Consider the following 17,937-nt stretch of genomic DNA (forward strand, 5'->3'; position numbering starts at 1 on the left):
TTTGCTTTCGCTCTTTGTCATTCATTGTGTGCGCTCTTACGTGATATAAACTGAAAGACAACTCATGACTCACAGTCCTGAGTAAGCAGCATCTCCTGCATGTACACCCCCCAACCCCCCCCCCCAACGACTTCCTGGATACGGCTGAGTACGACAGGCTAACAGGCACACGTGCAGGTAAAATAGTTTGCTTTTATTACCTTTTTTTTAACAAATACGTCGAAGTACATCCATAACAACACAGTTCCAATTTGCGTTTGATCAAGTGTTTACATCTACACACTTTTTACAGATTTGTGTACAAAACAATAATTTACGTCCCATAGAAGTCTAGTTACACGTTAACTATACAACAAACTGTAAATGATGAAATAAATATAAAAACAAAATATTAACTGGTGAAATAAAAGTAGGTCGTGGAACAAATACGTCACCAGCAACAGTCTTCTGGAATTGCATCTAAAAGAGACGAATACGTTTCCCTTTCTACTGGCAAGAGTAAGGTCTGTGGGAGGGGGGAAACCAAGACAATTTAGTCAGTTTCTCTTAAACAATGGCACAAGGAATGCCATCCCTATTAAGGCCAGACAGTTGTATTACGACACTGATGTAATCGGCCAACATCTACCAACAGTTTTCTACCAGGCTAATATTAGCATCAGTTCATCTGGGGACACTGTTGACCGTAGATTAAGCTATTTCCAGGATTTAAGTATATACTGCAATGTTAATTTCTATGAAAACATTTGTTCACAGGTAAAAACAAGTCCACCCTAGACATACATCTATTTCCGCTTTACCAATTCGTGTGTATGATCAAAATGGCAAATATCTGCTGCTTCTCCACAAATGGACTGTGGATCCAAAAATAATCCTCAATCCGGCCCTCACCCCCGTTTGTTTGGGTATTGTGATTCTGAAGACCTCTTCCTGCATGATGACAAAGAAATTTCAGAGGAAATTGTAACGAACAACTTAATGGTGGGTAACAATACCATTGTAATAAGAATGCATTTGACATTTTATTTCATTCCGCGACACATTCAGTATGTTGTTGTTTTCCCCGTTGTTTCGGCGACCAATTAGGCAACTGGGGGGCAAAATTGAGAATGATGGATTTACTGCTGAAGTGCATTAGATGACCAGCTTAATATTCTTGTTACCAAAATGATGAGCAATATGTTACAGAGTGGTAGGAGCAAAGCACCAAGAACCACAACAGCGACTTCTCTCACATTCTCTCTCACACTCACATGTAGACGCCATAGATGAGTAACTTACTGCATTCACCATCATCTTCATGATCATCTGTATCAATATACTGGCAAGTGCTACAGCAATCAATTTCTTCAACCATACTGTTGTGTTTATGGAAAGCCTGACTCCATTTCACATGATGCAAACATTTTGCAAAGAATGTTTTTAAGAAATAAAAAATAGGACCATTGTGACGATTGCGGCCTGCAAAAAAAAAAGGAGAAAAGTGTATCTACACAAACATCTGCACAATCTGCCATGCACACTGTCACCAGCAAGGGACATGCAGTTAAAAAGTGCCAGTCTATGGAGAGGTTCTGTAGCCTATTCTGTGTTAATGTTATGTACATGTTTACACATTTCTGAATCGAAATCAGATGCAGGACTGTAAAAAGAGCAAAACAATGAAACAGACTAAGTGCAGCACACACTTACACACATCTCTTTGAAGTGTGAAAACTGAGTGCAGTGCTGAGGTTGCCGTAATTTGTGTGATGGGCGGCTGCAACAGTGTCATATGTGGGCGCACAGTATTTGGCCCCGTCAGTCACTCTGCCTGCACCATGTCCTTGTGGTGGCGCATGATATGCTGGTTTTTCTCCGAGGGCCTTCGGAAACCTTTCGAGCAGATCTCGCAGCGGTGAGGATAGTCTTTTGTGTGGATGGAAATGACGTGCCTCTTGAAGCCTGAGGCATCCCCTGTGCTGTAGTCACAGTATTGGCACTGGTAAATTCTCCTTTCCTTTTGCCCCTTACCAATAACCACAGTGACACTGCTAGCTAAGCTGGCTGCGCTGACCCTAGTGGGCGCAGAAGACCCACCAGACCCACTAGGTGCAGCCTTTTTGGGGGCCGCAACGGGCAGATGAGTCTCGACAGTCCTCTTAACCTCACTCTTTTCAGGGGCGGCCTGCTGCTCCTTAGTGTGAACAGACAGGATATGGCGACTGAGCACAAAGGGGTCTGCAATTTTGAAGTTGCAGTGCCGGCACTGGTGGAGTTTCTTGGTACGGTGAGAAGCAGAGTGCTTCTTTAGTTCAGATGGCCGGTGGAAGCCTTTACCACAGACAGCACATTTGTGGGGGTAGTCCTTGGTGTGAACGGATATAATGTGGCGTTTCAGGTCACTCGAGTTGGAGCTCTTGTGATCACAGTGGGCACAATGGTGGGTCTTATTCTCCTCATGTGTCAGTCCGTGCTGCAGTAATTCCTCCTCCTCGGCAAAAGTTTGAAAACATCGCTCGCACTTGTATGGCATCTCTTTGCTGTGTTTCGTCTTGATGTGTGTTTTGAGGTTGGAGGAGTCGGCTGACTTGTAGTCACAGTAGAGGCAGGAGTAAGGCTTCTCTCCTGTGTGCGTGCGCATATGCTTCTTCAACTCGGAGGGATGCCGGAAGCCCTTTCCACACTCCACGCAGATGTGCGGGAAGCTTTTGCTGTGAACTGCCAACAAGTGCCTGTTGAGTAGTCCTTGCTCAGCAGTTTCATAGTCACAGAACTTGCACTTATGCATCTTGGTGGCTTGTGGAGGCACCTGGCTTTTGGGCTCGCGATGGTGGTGCTGCAGTCTGTGAGAGAACAACGTCGCTTGCTGGTGAAACTCCTTGCCACATATTTCACACTCAAAAGGGGCCTTGCTGCTCAAGGTGTGTACCTCCATGTGGTTGTGGAGACTAGCTTTCTTGTTGGTGGTGAAGTCACAATCCGTACATTGATACTTTTTCCTGGTCAGAACATCCTGATGGTGGTTCTTGGTGTGACGCTTTAGGAAGCCTCTCGACTTGAACTTTTTTCCGCAAAGCATGCAGGGGTATACTGTCAGAGGCTGGCCATATGGACCAATGATGATGGCTAGAAGGGGAGAGAAATTAAAACATGGTTAGAGTCATTATATTCTAAAAGAGACTGCTTGCCTATCAGACTTTTTTTTTTATCCTTTATAGCCATCTTCTAGTGAGACCACTCAAATTTTTATACTCCTCCAAAAAATATTCTATTCAAAAAGCGATGTAAGATTACTCCACTACTCACTGCACTTTGTTAGTGCTTAAAATGTCTCAAGTTTTTTGACACAAGTAATAACATTGTGTGCAATAAGTGTTGTGCGCCTATTCTAACCATAGTGATTTTAACTAAGACAATAAAACGGTCAAAAAGGGGATTTTCACAAAGAAATCTCTAGTGTCAAAGCCTTTACCATCTGCACAAAAGTTAAAAAAAAAAATACAGGAACCGAGGAACATGTAAATGAGAATCATTTGACTTTTGCAGCACTGTGACCATCGAACCAGGCGTGGATCAATGACTTACTCAAGAAAAATCAACAACTACAGACTCCCCCTGATCGGATGTATAGGCAAGACTTCGAACTGTTATTTGCTTTACAAAAGCAGTGACAGCTACTTGATCCCCACAGTGCATTATCCGCCCGACAGTGAAAGTAGCTTAATACTGGTCATGTTCCTTCATCAGCCTCTGGAATGCCTATCCAAATACTTGCCAACTAGTACTCTGATGATTCAGAAGAAAAGTAGTACAGTCTTTTGGTGCCATCACATCCAATTTTATTGAGACTTGGCCATGTCTGGGTTGTTCTGGAGTTTTTGTCGGGGAGTTCCCTGCTTAAGGTCTATTTTTTTCTACCCAACAATGAATTGGTCAAAGCCCAAATTCAATTAATATTATTTAAAAACAACATCACTGAATCAGTTTAAACATGTGGACATCATCTAAAATATCTTAAATTACCTAGTAATAAAACAAAAGGAATGGAAAAAACACAGAACCACTATTAGCAACATTCCAAAAGACATTACAGACTAATTATAGAATGAGGTAGTAGGGCACCCAAAGTAACTGCTGCCTCTGTCAAGAAAACAAAAAGAAAGCAAGATGAGGAGAGGTGGCCTTAGCCATTGGAATTAGGCCAATACTACCACCACCCCTACTACTACTACTATCACTACCACCACCACCACTACTATTACTACCACTACTACTACTACTACTTTTGGCTGCTCCCATTAGGGGTCGCCACAGCGGATCATCCGTTTCCATTTCTTCCTGTCCTCTGCATCGTCCTCTGTCACACCAGCCACCTGCATGTCCTCCCTCACCACATCCATAAACCTCTTTAGCTTCCCTCTTTTCTTCTTGCCGGGCAGCTTCATCTTCAGCATCCTTTTCCCAATATTATCATTACTATTATCTAATAATGAGAAAGCGAGAGATCTGAAAAATAGTCCTGATAGTAAGTGCTGACCATAGCCCCTGGCCATCATGGGAGAGAAACTCCCAGAGGTTTAAAGACCCCTTCCAATAGCTGACTTCCCCTGGTTTCACCCTCTTTTTTTCCCCCATGAACATTGTTTTTGTTGGTGTGTTCGGTGACGTTTGTGTCTTAGAAACCATGTGACCGGCGAGGACTGCTGATTCACATTCTCTGCAAATGCCGTACAAATAACACAACTTGCGATGCATAGGAAAAAAAAAAATCAATTTTCGTACTGTGGTGACAGCAACAACAGTTATAGTGATTACGTTTAGGGTAAAGATTAGGTACTGAGGCTGTCATACAACGGTTTCTCTATCTTCGTTTTATCACGACATGTCACTAACTGTTTCACTCAGGAAAATTTGTTTTTACCAAATCAACATTTTCTACAAAACAGGAATTCTTAATGCAGGTATATTTGAACGTCATCATGCTTTTAAGTTGCAACATTGCCGTAAAATGTTTATTACTTGATTTTCGATGGTTGGGGTCTTTTATATAATTTTTTTTCAAACCAACACCTCAAAAAAATTCCTGAATTGGACAACTTGCAATAACTTGGACAAAATGAAGATGGGGAAAAATGTGACTTAGAAGTTAACACGGATTTTGTGGTCCAACAGCAAAGCTGTTATTAGGCACTTAAACATGCAGTCCGACACTTTCCTCGTTATTTTATCCATTTTAATTGTGATGACGATGTGGCGATTCTGCTGGACAGCCAACCAATATTACAGTAGAACAATGTTCAAACATATTTCCATGTTGGAGGCAGAATGAAGCTGTAGCTTTCATCTTACTCGATAACATCTAAATGGTAGCAGCTGGGGAAAGTGAAAGCCTATCTTGATCAAATCCTGACAGCTAGTCCCAATTCCAGAGATGCCAACACTGAAAAGCTGAAAACCAGAACAGCAAGGCTGAAAAACCAGAATTTGCCCATAAAAACCAGAACATGGTCATCGGTGGTGTAGTAAACTCGAAAAAAGGACCTACGACCATTCTACATGTATTGTCGTTGATTTATCGTTATTCATTTCACATGTGCATTTGAAAGGGTCAAACAACAGTCGGTGAATTAAGCTAGCACTACTATATCAAGTACTGTATGTTAAATTACTGTATATTTGCTCCACTACAAGGCTTCAAAAAGCACAGCACTGTTCCTTTAAACTGGATGCCATTAGACAATTTTCCAAGGTAAGAGAAAAGCTAAAATTTTTTAGGGTGGGTTAACCATCACTTTAACATAGGGAATTCCCCATAGACTATTAGATGACATTAGATCTGTATTTACACCGATCAGCCACAACATTAAAACCACCTGCTTAAACCAGTTTAAAATGTTTTAAACTGTATAAACGTGTCGATAAACACTTAATACATTATATGATATGTGTACTTATATAAGCAGATAATCATAAGTGAAATGCATTCTGAAGTTAAAATTTTAAATGAAAATGGAAATCTTGTAAGCTCATTGGGAAGGGGTGAGGGTGCATTGTTTTGTTATTTAAATATCTTGGTACGTACTGGTGTTCATGATGATGTCTATCTTAACAGGTGCTCCAGGACCTATAGAATTTTTCATATTTAAAAAAATTAAAGACCACCTGCCACATTTAAAAATGCATGGCATCTAATCCTACGTCATTTTCACCCTTCTTTCCTCCATTGGAATTACATGGTACTGCATGTGGTGAAACATCGACCCCATGCATTTTGAAATATCCCCGTTATGTTGTGCAAAAAGACACAACAGGAGAAGCTCTACTCGGAGCTACTCCATTTAATCAACAACACAACTAACTATCTTCACTCACGTGACTCGGGTAAAACGTTTAACAGGGTTGTTGACTGGATCTCTTCACATGCAGGTAATGCAAGAAGTTGAGTCATGACCCTACCTACCTCTTCATTAAAATAGCGTAAAACAACAGGATATAGTTGTGCATCTTTATCATTGCTGCCGTCAGTCACAAGTAAGAATAATTTGACTTTTAACACAGTGGCCAAGTCGGCCGTCGACGTGGCTGCAGAGGTTTCTGTAATAGCAGTTGTCTTGGTTCTTGCACACGCATACTTTGAGGCGATTTTGCTGTCTGGAAACGCAGCTTTAACGAGGTGACCTATGTGATATGAAACAGCAATAGTGATCAGTGACAAATCCGTCAATTGATTTGTTATCTCTGACGACCTTCGCATATCTGCCATGTTTGATAGTTTTATTGTGCTCTTTTAAATCATTCAGCCCACCATGTTTAATGGAAATGTCACATCTGCAGTAGTCACAATACGCATAAAAATCAAGAGTTTACTTGGCTTGATAAACGAAAATAGTTTAGAATACTCATCTCTAAACCTTTGGTGGCAAGTCCTAACACTCTTGGAGGTAGACGCCGTCGTCATTGGCACTGCATTTAATTTTCTCGCTAAACTCACGCAGGTTCTTCTTGCTACAGAGAAAAAGACTGCTTACGTTGCAGCTGTTATTGAACTCTCATGGTCACGATTAGTCCCGCCTATTTCGGCTTCTCACTGGATGCCCAAGTAAACTCTGCCATCGGACTGGTGGGGGAAAAAACGTAGCATTTATGACCTTTCGTAGCACCGTAGCAGAGGGTCAAATCCGTAGCTACTACAGGTAAACCAGAACATTTGACACCACTGCAATTCTTGGGATGTTTCACAGAAACCTTCGGTTCATAGTTCCACTTCCATCATCGTCAGAATACTTAAGGCCCTATGAAATCTGTTTAAAATTTTTCCTGATTCCATTTTACTTTTTCCCAATTCCATGTTTTTTCTTTCAATTTTTCTGAATTCTGTTTTACAATTTAAACACATTTTGTCATCAGAACCTGTCTAATCATGTCTAATCTGTCCTCAAGGACCTTCTATCCTGCAGATTTTCATTGTAACCCTGCATAGGTAGCCCTGCTTGTACTTAACCAATCATTTTGAATGATTGTTCCTATTCCTTTGCTACCTCTTGCTTCGCTTTACGCTGCATCTCCTTGTACCCATCTACTTTCTCTGACTATCCCAATTCTTCCTCTGTATACTTTGCTGTACTTCCTCATTCCACCACCAAGTTTCCTTGTCTTCCTTCCTCTGTCCAGATGACATACCAAGTACCTTCCTAGCTGTCTCCCTCACTATTTCTGCAGTGGTTTGCCCAGCAATCCGGAAACTCTTCACTCCCACCCAGTGCCTGTCTTAACTCATCCCTGAACTCTACACATCAGTCTTCCTTCTTCAGCTTCTACCATTTGATTCTTGGCTCTGCCTTCTCTCTCTTCCTCTTCTTGATCTCCAAAGTCATCCAAGAAAATAAAAAAACAAATATCAATTGTAAAATTAACAGAACCTGTGATTATCTGCGTTGTTCTCCTTTGGGGTGATTGGTCTGAAATTTACAAGATTTCCTTGATTAATATCTCAATATTTCTTAGGGCAAACCCTTTGGTGTTCTTTGTTGATGGGTTTTAAGCATAGGATTTCAGAGTTATACTAAAATGAGGGTTTTAATGCAGAAAAATGAATGTGGGGTTTCAAATTCACTGTCAAAGTTGATCAAATAAAGTATGTGCTGATTAAACCAATTGATGCCTATCAACTTTGATTTGAAGTGTCATTACTTAGTGTTAAGGGGTGCGTGCATTATTCGGCAGAACTGATTGTTCCCGCCCACCCCCAGCCCCTGACGTAAGCGGTTCTTTCTTCTAGCTCAGCAAAGAGTTGGTGCAACTCCGGAGCGAGTTTTCCTGGCCGAGAGCTGACTCTTTGCCTGTCAAAACGCTAAGAACTGGTTCGAGATTAGGCACCGGCTCAGAACCAGCCCTCGATCTGCCTTGGTGGAAAAGGGGTATTACTGGCTTTTTACTCACGAAGCTTTCATTGCACTTACAGGGAGGAGCGTCGAATTTTCGTCAACTCAAGTAAAACTTTATCTTTCACTTCAACTGGTTCACTGAATGCACCGGCCTCTCTGCTGGCCACTCCGTGTGTGTGTGTGTGTGTGTGTGTGTGTGTGTGTGTGTGTGTGTGTGTGTGTGTGTGTGCGTGGGTGTGGAGGAACTGAGCCCCGCCCTCAGTCAAACTACAACACAGACGGCAGAGGCATGAAGCAGTGCGCCCATAAATGACACCAAAACGTGGTAAAGACTCAACATAGCTTTTTTCTGTTCATTCATTCATTCTTAGGCATTGTGAAAAAATGCTTAGGCGTTGCGCCTAAGTCTTATTATAGTAGGGAAAACCCTGATTTTAATAAACTGCATGCGCATTTTGGCAAAATACATGATATTCCACATTTTATAGTTGATTCAATTTTTAATATCAAATTCTGCACCTGTGTCCTGTGTTTTCCGCAATAAATAAATCATAGGGCCCTAAATACTACTTCCCATTACCTGTCTGGACCTGTCGGGGTTCGGATCTTCTCTTGTTCTTGTTGCGCTGTCTGGTAATCTCGTCGACCCCGTCCGATTCATCAATGTGTAGCAGAGCACTGGCTGCGCCGTTCCTGTTTTCACAACTCTCACTGTCCTCTGCACCTGCAAGAGCAACGGACTTGTAATACTTGAAAAACACAGACAACAGCACCTCTAAAACTTTTGCAGATACACAGCACCATGGAATAAGATGTCCAGTGTTTTTTTTTTTGTCTCTCCTTTTTTTCCTTTTTTTTTTTTTTTTTAATCAATTTAGTAGATGGGGTGCTGACCATAAGCAGCTGCCCAGGCCACAGGCATGAAGTCCTTGCTTAGAGACACACTGTCATACGAGCGGTCATGAGCTACTGGCTCCTCGCCTCCTACCACCACCTCCATATAAACCTCATCAGTCACCTTGGACCCACCTGCAGATGAGCCCAACATGCACCAAATCAAAAACAATGTGCAACAGCAGCGTTCACGTTTGCTATACAAAAAGCATCCCTGTGCAACCCTTGACACCACACCAAAATAAAAATTATCTTTAAGATTCAAGTGTCTTACCGTGGTTACCTTGATTGTGATGAGAATCCCCAACAGACATGTAAACCATCTTCTCTCTTAGTGTCTGGCCTGAAGACTCTGTCAGTGCCACACTCTCTGTGTCGCCGTCACTGATGTCAACCGACTCTCCTGCAGGACCAACAGTCTTTTGAAAGGAGTATCATCTTTGCTGAGTTGTAATAATCCTTCATCTACCAGTAATTTTCAGTGAATGCAAAAAAAAACAAAAACTATTGTTGGATTTTTGCTGTTATTTTAAACACAAAAAAACCCCCACAGCTAGCTAGGGCTGGGCGATAAAACGATAATTAGCTCAATAGAATTTTCCTCAATAGAAATATAACAAATGTTTGATATAATTAAACCACCTGCACACCAGGAGAGGCGTACATTAATGCACCTTAAATGCTAGTTGCCACCTGCTAGGAGGAGGAGGAGGAAGAGGAGGAGGAGAAGTAGAAGAAGAAGCAGCCATCGCCAACAAGAAAGGTCACTCAACTTAGGTAGTGTGTAGATATTTTAGCTATCTACAATCTAACAAAAACAAAAGCAGCATGCACCACAAACTGTGCCGAAGACACATGCCAGCTAAGATGGGCAAAACCACAAACCTGTTTCATCATTTGGAGCAATACCACCCGTTAGAACATGCAGAAAGCAAGAAATTACTTTCTCAAACCAGGGCTGTTAGTGAACCCTAGACAAGCACCAGGCTAGTATGTGCGACTACCTAGCAGTTAACTATCGTGTCAGCATTTTCCAGCACCGTGCCTCACGACAAAAAAATGAAGACACAAAGACATCACAAATGCATTTGCATACTGCATTGCAAGACATGCTTCCCATTAGCATTGTCGAAAATAAGGGATTCAAGAAGCTTATCAGAGATTTGGGAAAGGTTCGACTGTTTGGCAAGTGTTTGTCATGTTCTGACCATTACTTGTGTATCCCTGCCACCAGCTCCCCCTCAGAGGATTTTTAGCACAGGAGGGAACATTGTGACCTGTCACAGGTCAGCTTTAAAATCTGGGATTGTAGACAGACTTGTCTTTCTTGCCCTTAACTTGTAGGGTAGTGTTGAGACAGTTGAGATTTTTCTTTTGTCTACTTATTTTGTTTGCATTGTCGGCTAAAACACATTTTAAACTGTCAGTACAAAGGGGTTAACATGCTGCTGACCAGAACTAAGATTTCTTTGTCTATTTGTTTTAATTACTGACATAATCCTTAAAACACTTTTATACTTTGCAGTCTGAGCAATCTTAAGTTATGTTTGCTGTTCACTGCAGCACTTATTTTTCTATTACAATATTCATTTTGTGGAAGAAAAAGGACTGAAAAAGGATTTTATGCATATTTTCATTTTGAGAAAATATTTCATCATACTTGTTTTGAATGTTTTACCTCAGATTTGTGAAATGTTCCGCCGTTTGGCAAGTGTTTTATTTTTTATTACCCCCCCTTTTTTTTCTCCCCAATTGTACCTGTCCAATTACCCCACTTTTCCGAGTCATCCTGGTCACTGCTCCACCCCTTCTGCCAGTCCAGGGAGGGCTGCAGACTACCACGTCTCCGCCGATACATTTGGAGTCGCCAGCCACTTCTTTTCACCTGACAGTGAGGAGTTTCACCAGGGGGACGTGGCGCGTCGGAGGATCACACTATTCCCCCCAGTTCCCCCCCGCCCCGAACACGCGCCCCGACCAACCAGAGAAAGCACTAGTGCAACGACCAGAACAAATATCCACATCCAGCTTCCCACCCGCAGACACGGCCAATTGTGTCTGTAGGGACAACCGACCAAGCCGGAGGTAACATAGGGATTCAAACTGCCGTTCCCCGTGTTGGTATTGGTTGGCAATGGAACAGACCACTATGCTATGCGGACGCCCCTGGCAAGTGTTTTTCATGTTCTGACAATAAAGAATATTTCAAAACCACAATTAACTGTCTGGTTTCTTCAACTTTCAATCAGGAACAAAAATCAGCCTTTAAACTTGAAAGAAAGAAAGAAAACCACTTTATTTTGCCATTGTATTCTTACAATGAATGTGTTCTCTGCATTTAACCCATCCTACTGAATAGGAGCAGCGGGCAGCTGCAGTGCCCAGGGACCAACCCCGGTTCTTCTTTCCATTGCCTTGGTCAGGGGCATAGACAGGAGTATTAACCCTAACATGCATGTCTTTTTGATGGTGGGAGGAAACCGGAGCACCCGGAGGAAACCCACGGACATGGGGAGAACATGCAAACTCCACACAGAAAGGACCTGGGATGGCCTGGGGTTCAAACCCCAGGACCTTCTTGCTGTGAGGCAACAGTGCTAACCACTGGGCCACCGTGATTTGACGTTCATCTTGATAATTATCAATATCAACTGACGAAAATTTTTATTGTGATAACATTTTTGGTTATATCACCCAGCCCTAAAACTAGCCACCCTTTATTTACCACTCTGCCACAGAATCTGACCTTCATTCAGTCCTGCCCAGTGATTTGGAGGACACACTACTCACCCATGTCATCCTCCCCAGAGTCAGCCTTGAAGATATACACTTTTATCACCTCCTGGCCATCCTCGTCCTTCTCCACTTCCTGATCCTCCACAGCCCCCTCCACTGTTACCTCAGTCCCATCATCAGACACCATTTTACCTGCCTCATCCACTTTTGGGAGGGGGGGAGACAACAAAATTTCAGGTTAAACTTTAAAAATAAAATCATTACAGAGGTAGGTAACTGTATAAAATCTGGACCACTAGTCAACCATGACCTGCATGGTTAGTGACAACACTGTAAATCTGGAGGGTCTTCCTTTCACATCAGTAATGTGCAAACACCTAAATTCATACAGTTTGGCATATTATCAATATCTTACAGCAATCAGATGTTGGTGACAACACATGCAGGTTTGATCTTATAATCGTCCCCCTTTTGGATAAAAATGTTTACTCTACCAGGACATCCTGATTTCTGTGTAATACTAATCACAAATAAACTTTGCGATTAGTGAATTCAGATCTTGCGATCATGTGACACTTCCTACAAGTTTTTATGAAACTCAATACATTACCCTGATTGGCTAGCATGACAATGTAACCCCCCCCCCCACACACACACACACACACTGGTGACACAGCTTATTTTTAAATATATTTTACTTAAATAGAAAAAATATATTCTCTGGACTTAGATCCGCAAAACCCAATGCTTCCAATAAGAGCACTGTCGCTTGTTATTCCAGTCCGAGTACTGAAGTTGAGCACACTCACAAGATATCATCAGGTAGTCTCCACAGCCATCTTGGTCCTCCTCCTCCTGTTGTTCTGGGTCCAGCCCATCTTCAGGGATGTCCCCCATAGCAACACCTTCCTCTTCCCCATCAAGAGCCATCACACAGGTCTCTACGGCAACATCTTCATCTTCATCGCAGTGCACATACTCCGACACCACGTCCTCAACAGCATCCTGGATCACAAGCTCATCTGGAGTGAACCTGTGAACTGCCATTCCCTCTCCCTCACCCTCAGACACCAACACAGTCTCTTGTAGCTCCACGACAAACTCTTGCCCGCCGGCGCCACCCTCATCTAGAAAAAGCACAATTTCCCAGTTAGGCAGATGACTATGAAAAGGAATTGTTTATGTATTGGTTCATCAATGTTTTAAATAATATGAAACTTGGTGTTAGTTGTTATAGATATTTTGCAGCCACCAAAACTCCTCAATTCTCCTAAAGATCAATGCCTGAAGGATCATTTCATGACAATTTTCAAGTTGAAATTATAATAGGGATTTTGCTGACTGGAACATTTCTGCTTTTAGAAATAGTTTGATACTATGATTAAAAGGAATTTAAACCTACCACCAACATCTGGTAAATTTTGTATGTAAAAGCACATTATTATGATATAAATAATTACCCGATCCGTGTATTATTATTTTAGGCTCTTGAGAATGAATTGCAAGCCTGGTGTCATCCTCATCCATTGTCCTCGCGCTGCATTTGTCACTGGAGCGCTGAAAGGATACAATACAATTATTGGTTAAGTCTAGGCCTATTTTTTGCCACATGCCACAAAATGTAGTGCACAGCTGAAGGGCTAAACATCTAGACTCCATGCAAAGTGCCACAATCTCTTGAAATTCCACTTACTGTTTACTGGAACTGTCTGAAAATGTTATCACTGTGACTATTCATCACAATACAATATTACCTGAATTTGCACAATCCCACACTGTCTGAAAATGTTACCACTGTGACTATTCATCACAATACAATATTACCTGAATTTGCACAATCCCACACTGTAAAATTTCTACAACTGTGTAGTTTCATTTTCAAACTCTATACTGTTCAGTCTTGTGTCCTCCAGTGCTTTTTAATTCATTTCATGCATCTATTTCTAACTTCCTTAAAGGTCCCATGAAATGAAAAATGTATTTTCATTCCTGTTAATTTATTTTGTTCATAAGAAAGTTTTTTTTTCCTCCTGTAATTTTTTTTTAGTTACATTACCCTGCACCTGCGAGTGTACACTAAGAAAAAACGTCCCGATGAATGGGGTGCGAGATTGAGAGGAAACAAGTGATCTTTTACCATCAAAGTGAAACTAACTGCAGTTTTAATATCAATGTTCAGTGTTTCAATGATGTCCACACTCTTCTCAAAAGGCCCATCTATAATTGGCCGTTAGTCAAATCAGACCTCAAATCAAATCAGACACCCTCCCCTCAAAAAACCCACTCAACAGTTCGGAAGTTTGTGGTGCTCTACATGCAGTTCACTTTACAACTTATTTTTTAGGTCTCTCAACTCACTTTCATCTACAGCTATAACTATGCTGTACAATGTGCTGTCCTAACACCCATAGTTGATAAAAATATTGAATGTCACTCAGTGTATATATATATATATATATATATATATATATATATATATATATATCACTTACTGTTGGTTACATCTCTTGCACAGTCCTATGGCTGTGTGTGAAGTACAGCAATCCTTGTATTTGTGTGTTAGCATAATGAAACTGTGACAGTGGCCAATACCTTTTACACTGATGTCACCAAGTTAAATCAATGTGTACGCTGTTGGTGATTAAGGGGATTCTCATTCAGTAGACTTAACAACAAATAGGTACAATGCAAGACAACACAATTCAGCAGATAACATAATAAACAAGTTTTTTTTTTCAGGTACCTTATGGACCATGAACACACACACAGCAGACATTTTCCTAAAATTTACATGCAATTCACACAATAAAGAAATAAACAACATTGGCCTTTTCTGTAGCACTTGAGGACCCTAACCTTATCTCGGCCTTGACTGTGTCTGCGACTAAAGACAGAAGTGGTAGCAATTAATTGCAAATTTAAAAACAATAATGACGATAACTGCCACAAATTCTCCATTACTTAAAAGAAACAAAAGGACGTTTTCTCAAAATTGAAATCACAATCACCAGGTTATACTTCTGATTAGGGCTGTGGTCTCCCGGTCGACTGGTTAGTTGGTTGGTCGATATGTTCTCGTCCGACCAAATTCTCATTGGTCGGACAATCTCCGGTGTTACTTTCATAAGGAGAGAAGCTCTCCATCAATATCCTTCCTGGATGAATCCATTATTTTTGGTGGCGGGAGGGACAGACTACCTGTAAAACTCCAACGGCGGTGTTTTCAAAACACCCCCGTTTTCCCAACTTTGAACTCAACCAACCTAATGGAGACTGGGCACTTTATTTCATTTTGGAGCCTTATGTGGTACTGGAATAGTGCACTTTTTTAGAGACCCACTATTCCTTGTTTGAATTAGGCACTTAATTTCATTGGAGCTATTTTTTAAAATGTTTAATAATCTGTAGTACTGTTATGATTTTCCACTAAATTATGCTCAGCCTTTACACCAGTTTTGAAATTATTGATAATTAAAAATCCAAACGGCTGAGCCCATTTCTGATATAGGATTTTTATGTAGCCTAACATTGTTCTCACCTTGAGCTGGTTTGTTTAATTAATGAAAGTTCTTTTTAAAAATGGACTTGCTTTTTTGTATTTTAGAGTAAAAGCTATAAGTTAATGGGCTATTTTGTGTTTTTGAGATCACATCCATGTGTGCGATCTCAAAAACAAAAACAAAATGTTCGGAGTCGGAGATCACACAATGCGGGCTGGACCTGTAGTGCCAGGTCCTTCTTATTATATTATTATTATAAAATAAGACCAAAAAAAATCTGAAAATATTCTGGTATATTCCTCAATAGTTCTTGTGCTGGGAACACCAGCTGATATAGTTCTATTTTCAGAAATCATAAGAATATGGGTAGGAGCACGCCATGCTGGTCAGCACTGAGTCTGTTATCATTTCAGTATAAAATAATTAAGTTAAATTGATTTTTAATATGCTGCAAACACAAGCTTTTTATGTTTGTTTATAATTCATTAGGCTAACAGGGCTACCAGGTAGCGTGCACTCAATGCACTGCGGCCGATTTAGAGATAAGGTCAGAGGGTTAACCCCATAAAACTCTAACCCTTAACTAACCCTAACTCCAACCCTTAACACATATCTATCTAACCCTTATCTAGAGATAATAACTGGCAGATTCCCCCCCCCCCCAGCAACCAATCGATTGGTTGAAGAGTAGGTACGAAATCAGTCGACCCAACATTTCCTTTGATTGACTACAGCCTTGCTTCTTATGCAGAATATGCTATTCCAGAATCATTAGCTGCAGATACGACACAGTGGTGAGCCAAATGTAAACACTGTGGTGTAGCAGCGGTGCAGCCATGGTGCGATTGAATTTTTTACTGCATGTACCACCTCCCCCACACACCACCACCACCACCTCCTCCTCCAGGTGGAAAATGACAACGGCGTGGATGACAGAGCGCACTGCAGCGCTGTGACAGTGAAGGACGCTCACAGAAACAATACCAACTCCAGTCAACATCAATCCGCGCTGCAACACACAACGGTCCGCACAGGTCACAAAGCAAAGTCGTACTGACCAATGCAGCCAACCATTCGCATCCTTCATTGATTACCCACAATGGCAGCAGTTTGGGAAGCCGACATCAACCTCATTCTCACAAAAAAAAAAAACATAACAAAACGAAAGAAAAAAAACCGTCACTACGTTAAGTTAGCTGCAGATTTCCAACTAGTTACACGTTCGGTGTGAACTGAAAACTTTGGGCAAAGAATAAAAAACGTTCGTCCCAGAGCAGGAACGCCGATAACGGCTCTCCGCTCGGCGGCTAACAAGGAGGCTCGCGGAACGCCTTTTCCACTAACCATTTTCAGCGCAAGCACACAGCCGTTCGCCATTTTGTTAGCGAGCTGTCTAGACAGAGCTTAATAATGTTAATTTAAAAAAAGTGTAATCAGGACGCAGGAAAATGCATTCTCTGCTGCGGTCGCCGACGTACTTCGATATAAGCTATAAGTGAATTTGGGACTTAGGCTACTGAAAGACGTGTTTTATTTTCCGCGGCTAGCTAGCTCCCCGGCTAGGCCGTCGAATGACCGACCGTGGCCTCAATGCAGGAGGCCTGGGCCTAAGAAGAAAAGGCCCAGCCATTTTACGGCCCTCTCTAAACAATAATAGCGGAATAAAAGAACAACAGTAACACACCTACAGTCAGACAACGGTCGTACACACACAACGGCCAGCGACAATCTCGAAATGCATGCGGCGGGTCGAAGTAAGACCTGCGTACCAGATTTAAGCTGCAGGAGTGGCCTCGGTCCGCGTCTCGGTTCCCCAGGCCGCCTGCTTTCCCCAGACTCGGGCAGGATTCAATCGGGAATTTTGTGTTATTAGGGCGGGCCAGAGAGGACCAGAGAAGGAGGGGCCGACTGTTCGGGGCTCTGCGCTGAAACTCAAACGTCTAAAGCCAAATCTCCTCATGCTACAGCCCCCCGCTCCGCCAGCTTCAAGGCCGCCGTCAGCACGACACGTCACAGCCAGAAAGCCGTAGGAAAATGCGGAAGGGCTCTGGAAATCCAACTGGTAGTCACCAAGCAGGCCATCATTTGAAGCCGGACCTTTGCCAAGACTTCACGTCGAGCATCTTGTCCACGTTAGTCTTGACTCCCCCCCACCCCCACCCCCCCAAATAAATAATAAAACACGACACACTATTGCAGACGCATTCCAGTTGAGAAAGTGTTAGCGGTGAAAGGTTAGCGCAGCCTGTCTCGCCCCTCTCTTACAAAAGCACAATAAGACGACATAGTGAGAGCCAAGCGGAGTGCTGCCACTTCACATTCAGGCATTTTAGAATCGTCGAGCAAAAAAAAAAAGAAAGAAAGAAAGAAAGAAAAGGTTTAATTACCAAGAAAATAACAAATTTTGAGTAAATTTGTTTATTTTCTTTATTTTGACACTT

The 17,937-nt window shown here is 41.9% G+C and overlaps 1 protein-coding gene across 3 annotated transcripts; it reads right to left on the bottom strand.

The window, feature by feature from the left end:
* Positions 1-181: 181 nt before the first annotated feature.
* LOC130116574 (zinc finger Y-chromosomal protein 1) lies at positions 182-17,510 on the bottom strand. 3 transcript variants are annotated; one of them, XM_056284520.1, is made up of 9 exons: positions 17,266-17,510; positions 13,457-13,553; positions 12,806-13,123; positions 12,051-12,200; positions 9,535-9,663; positions 9,261-9,395; positions 8,947-9,090; positions 1,693-3,108; positions 182-930 (listed from the first exon to the last, which is right to left on the bottom strand). In XM_056284520.1, exons 2-8 carry the CDS (start codon positions 13,521-13,523, stop codon positions 1,805-1,807), a joined length of 2,247 nt encoding a protein of 748 aa, XP_056140495.1. In that variant the 5' UTR covers positions 13,524-13,553; positions 17,266-17,510; the 3' UTR covers positions 182-930; positions 1,693-1,804. The 3 variants fall into 3 exon arrangements, with proteins under 3 accessions (XP_056140495.1, XP_056140494.1, XP_056140491.1); XM_056284519.1 differs by lacking the exon at positions 9,261-9,395 and having other exon boundaries at positions 9,544-9,663; XM_056284516.1 differs by lacking the exon at positions 9,261-9,395.
* Between the last annotated feature and the right edge of the window lie 427 nt (positions 17,511-17,937).

The sequence above is a fragment of the Lampris incognitus genome, chromosome 8, assembly GCF_029633865.1.
Source record: "Lampris incognitus isolate fLamInc1 chromosome 8, fLamInc1.hap2, whole genome shotgun sequence".
NCBI lineage: Eukaryota > Metazoa > Chordata > Actinopteri > Lampriformes > Lampridae > Lampris > Lampris incognitus.

What these genes read in the sequence shown, in the direction of transcription:
- LOC130116574 (XM_056284520.1), bottom strand. Translation starts at nt 13,523, where the DNA reads ATGGATGAGGATGACACCAGGCTTGCAATTCATTCTCAAGAGCCTAAA. An exon ending in GGCCTGGGCAGCTGCTTATG is followed by an intron (nt 9,091 to 9,260) that starts GTCAGCACCCCA and finishes TTGCTCTTGCAG; the next exon opens with GTGCAGAGGACAGTGAGAGT. An exon ending in ACCCCGACAGGTCCAGACAG is followed by an intron (nt 3,109 to 8,946) that starts GTAATGGGAAGT and finishes CTCCCCTTCTAG; the next exon opens with CCATCATCATTGGTCCATAT.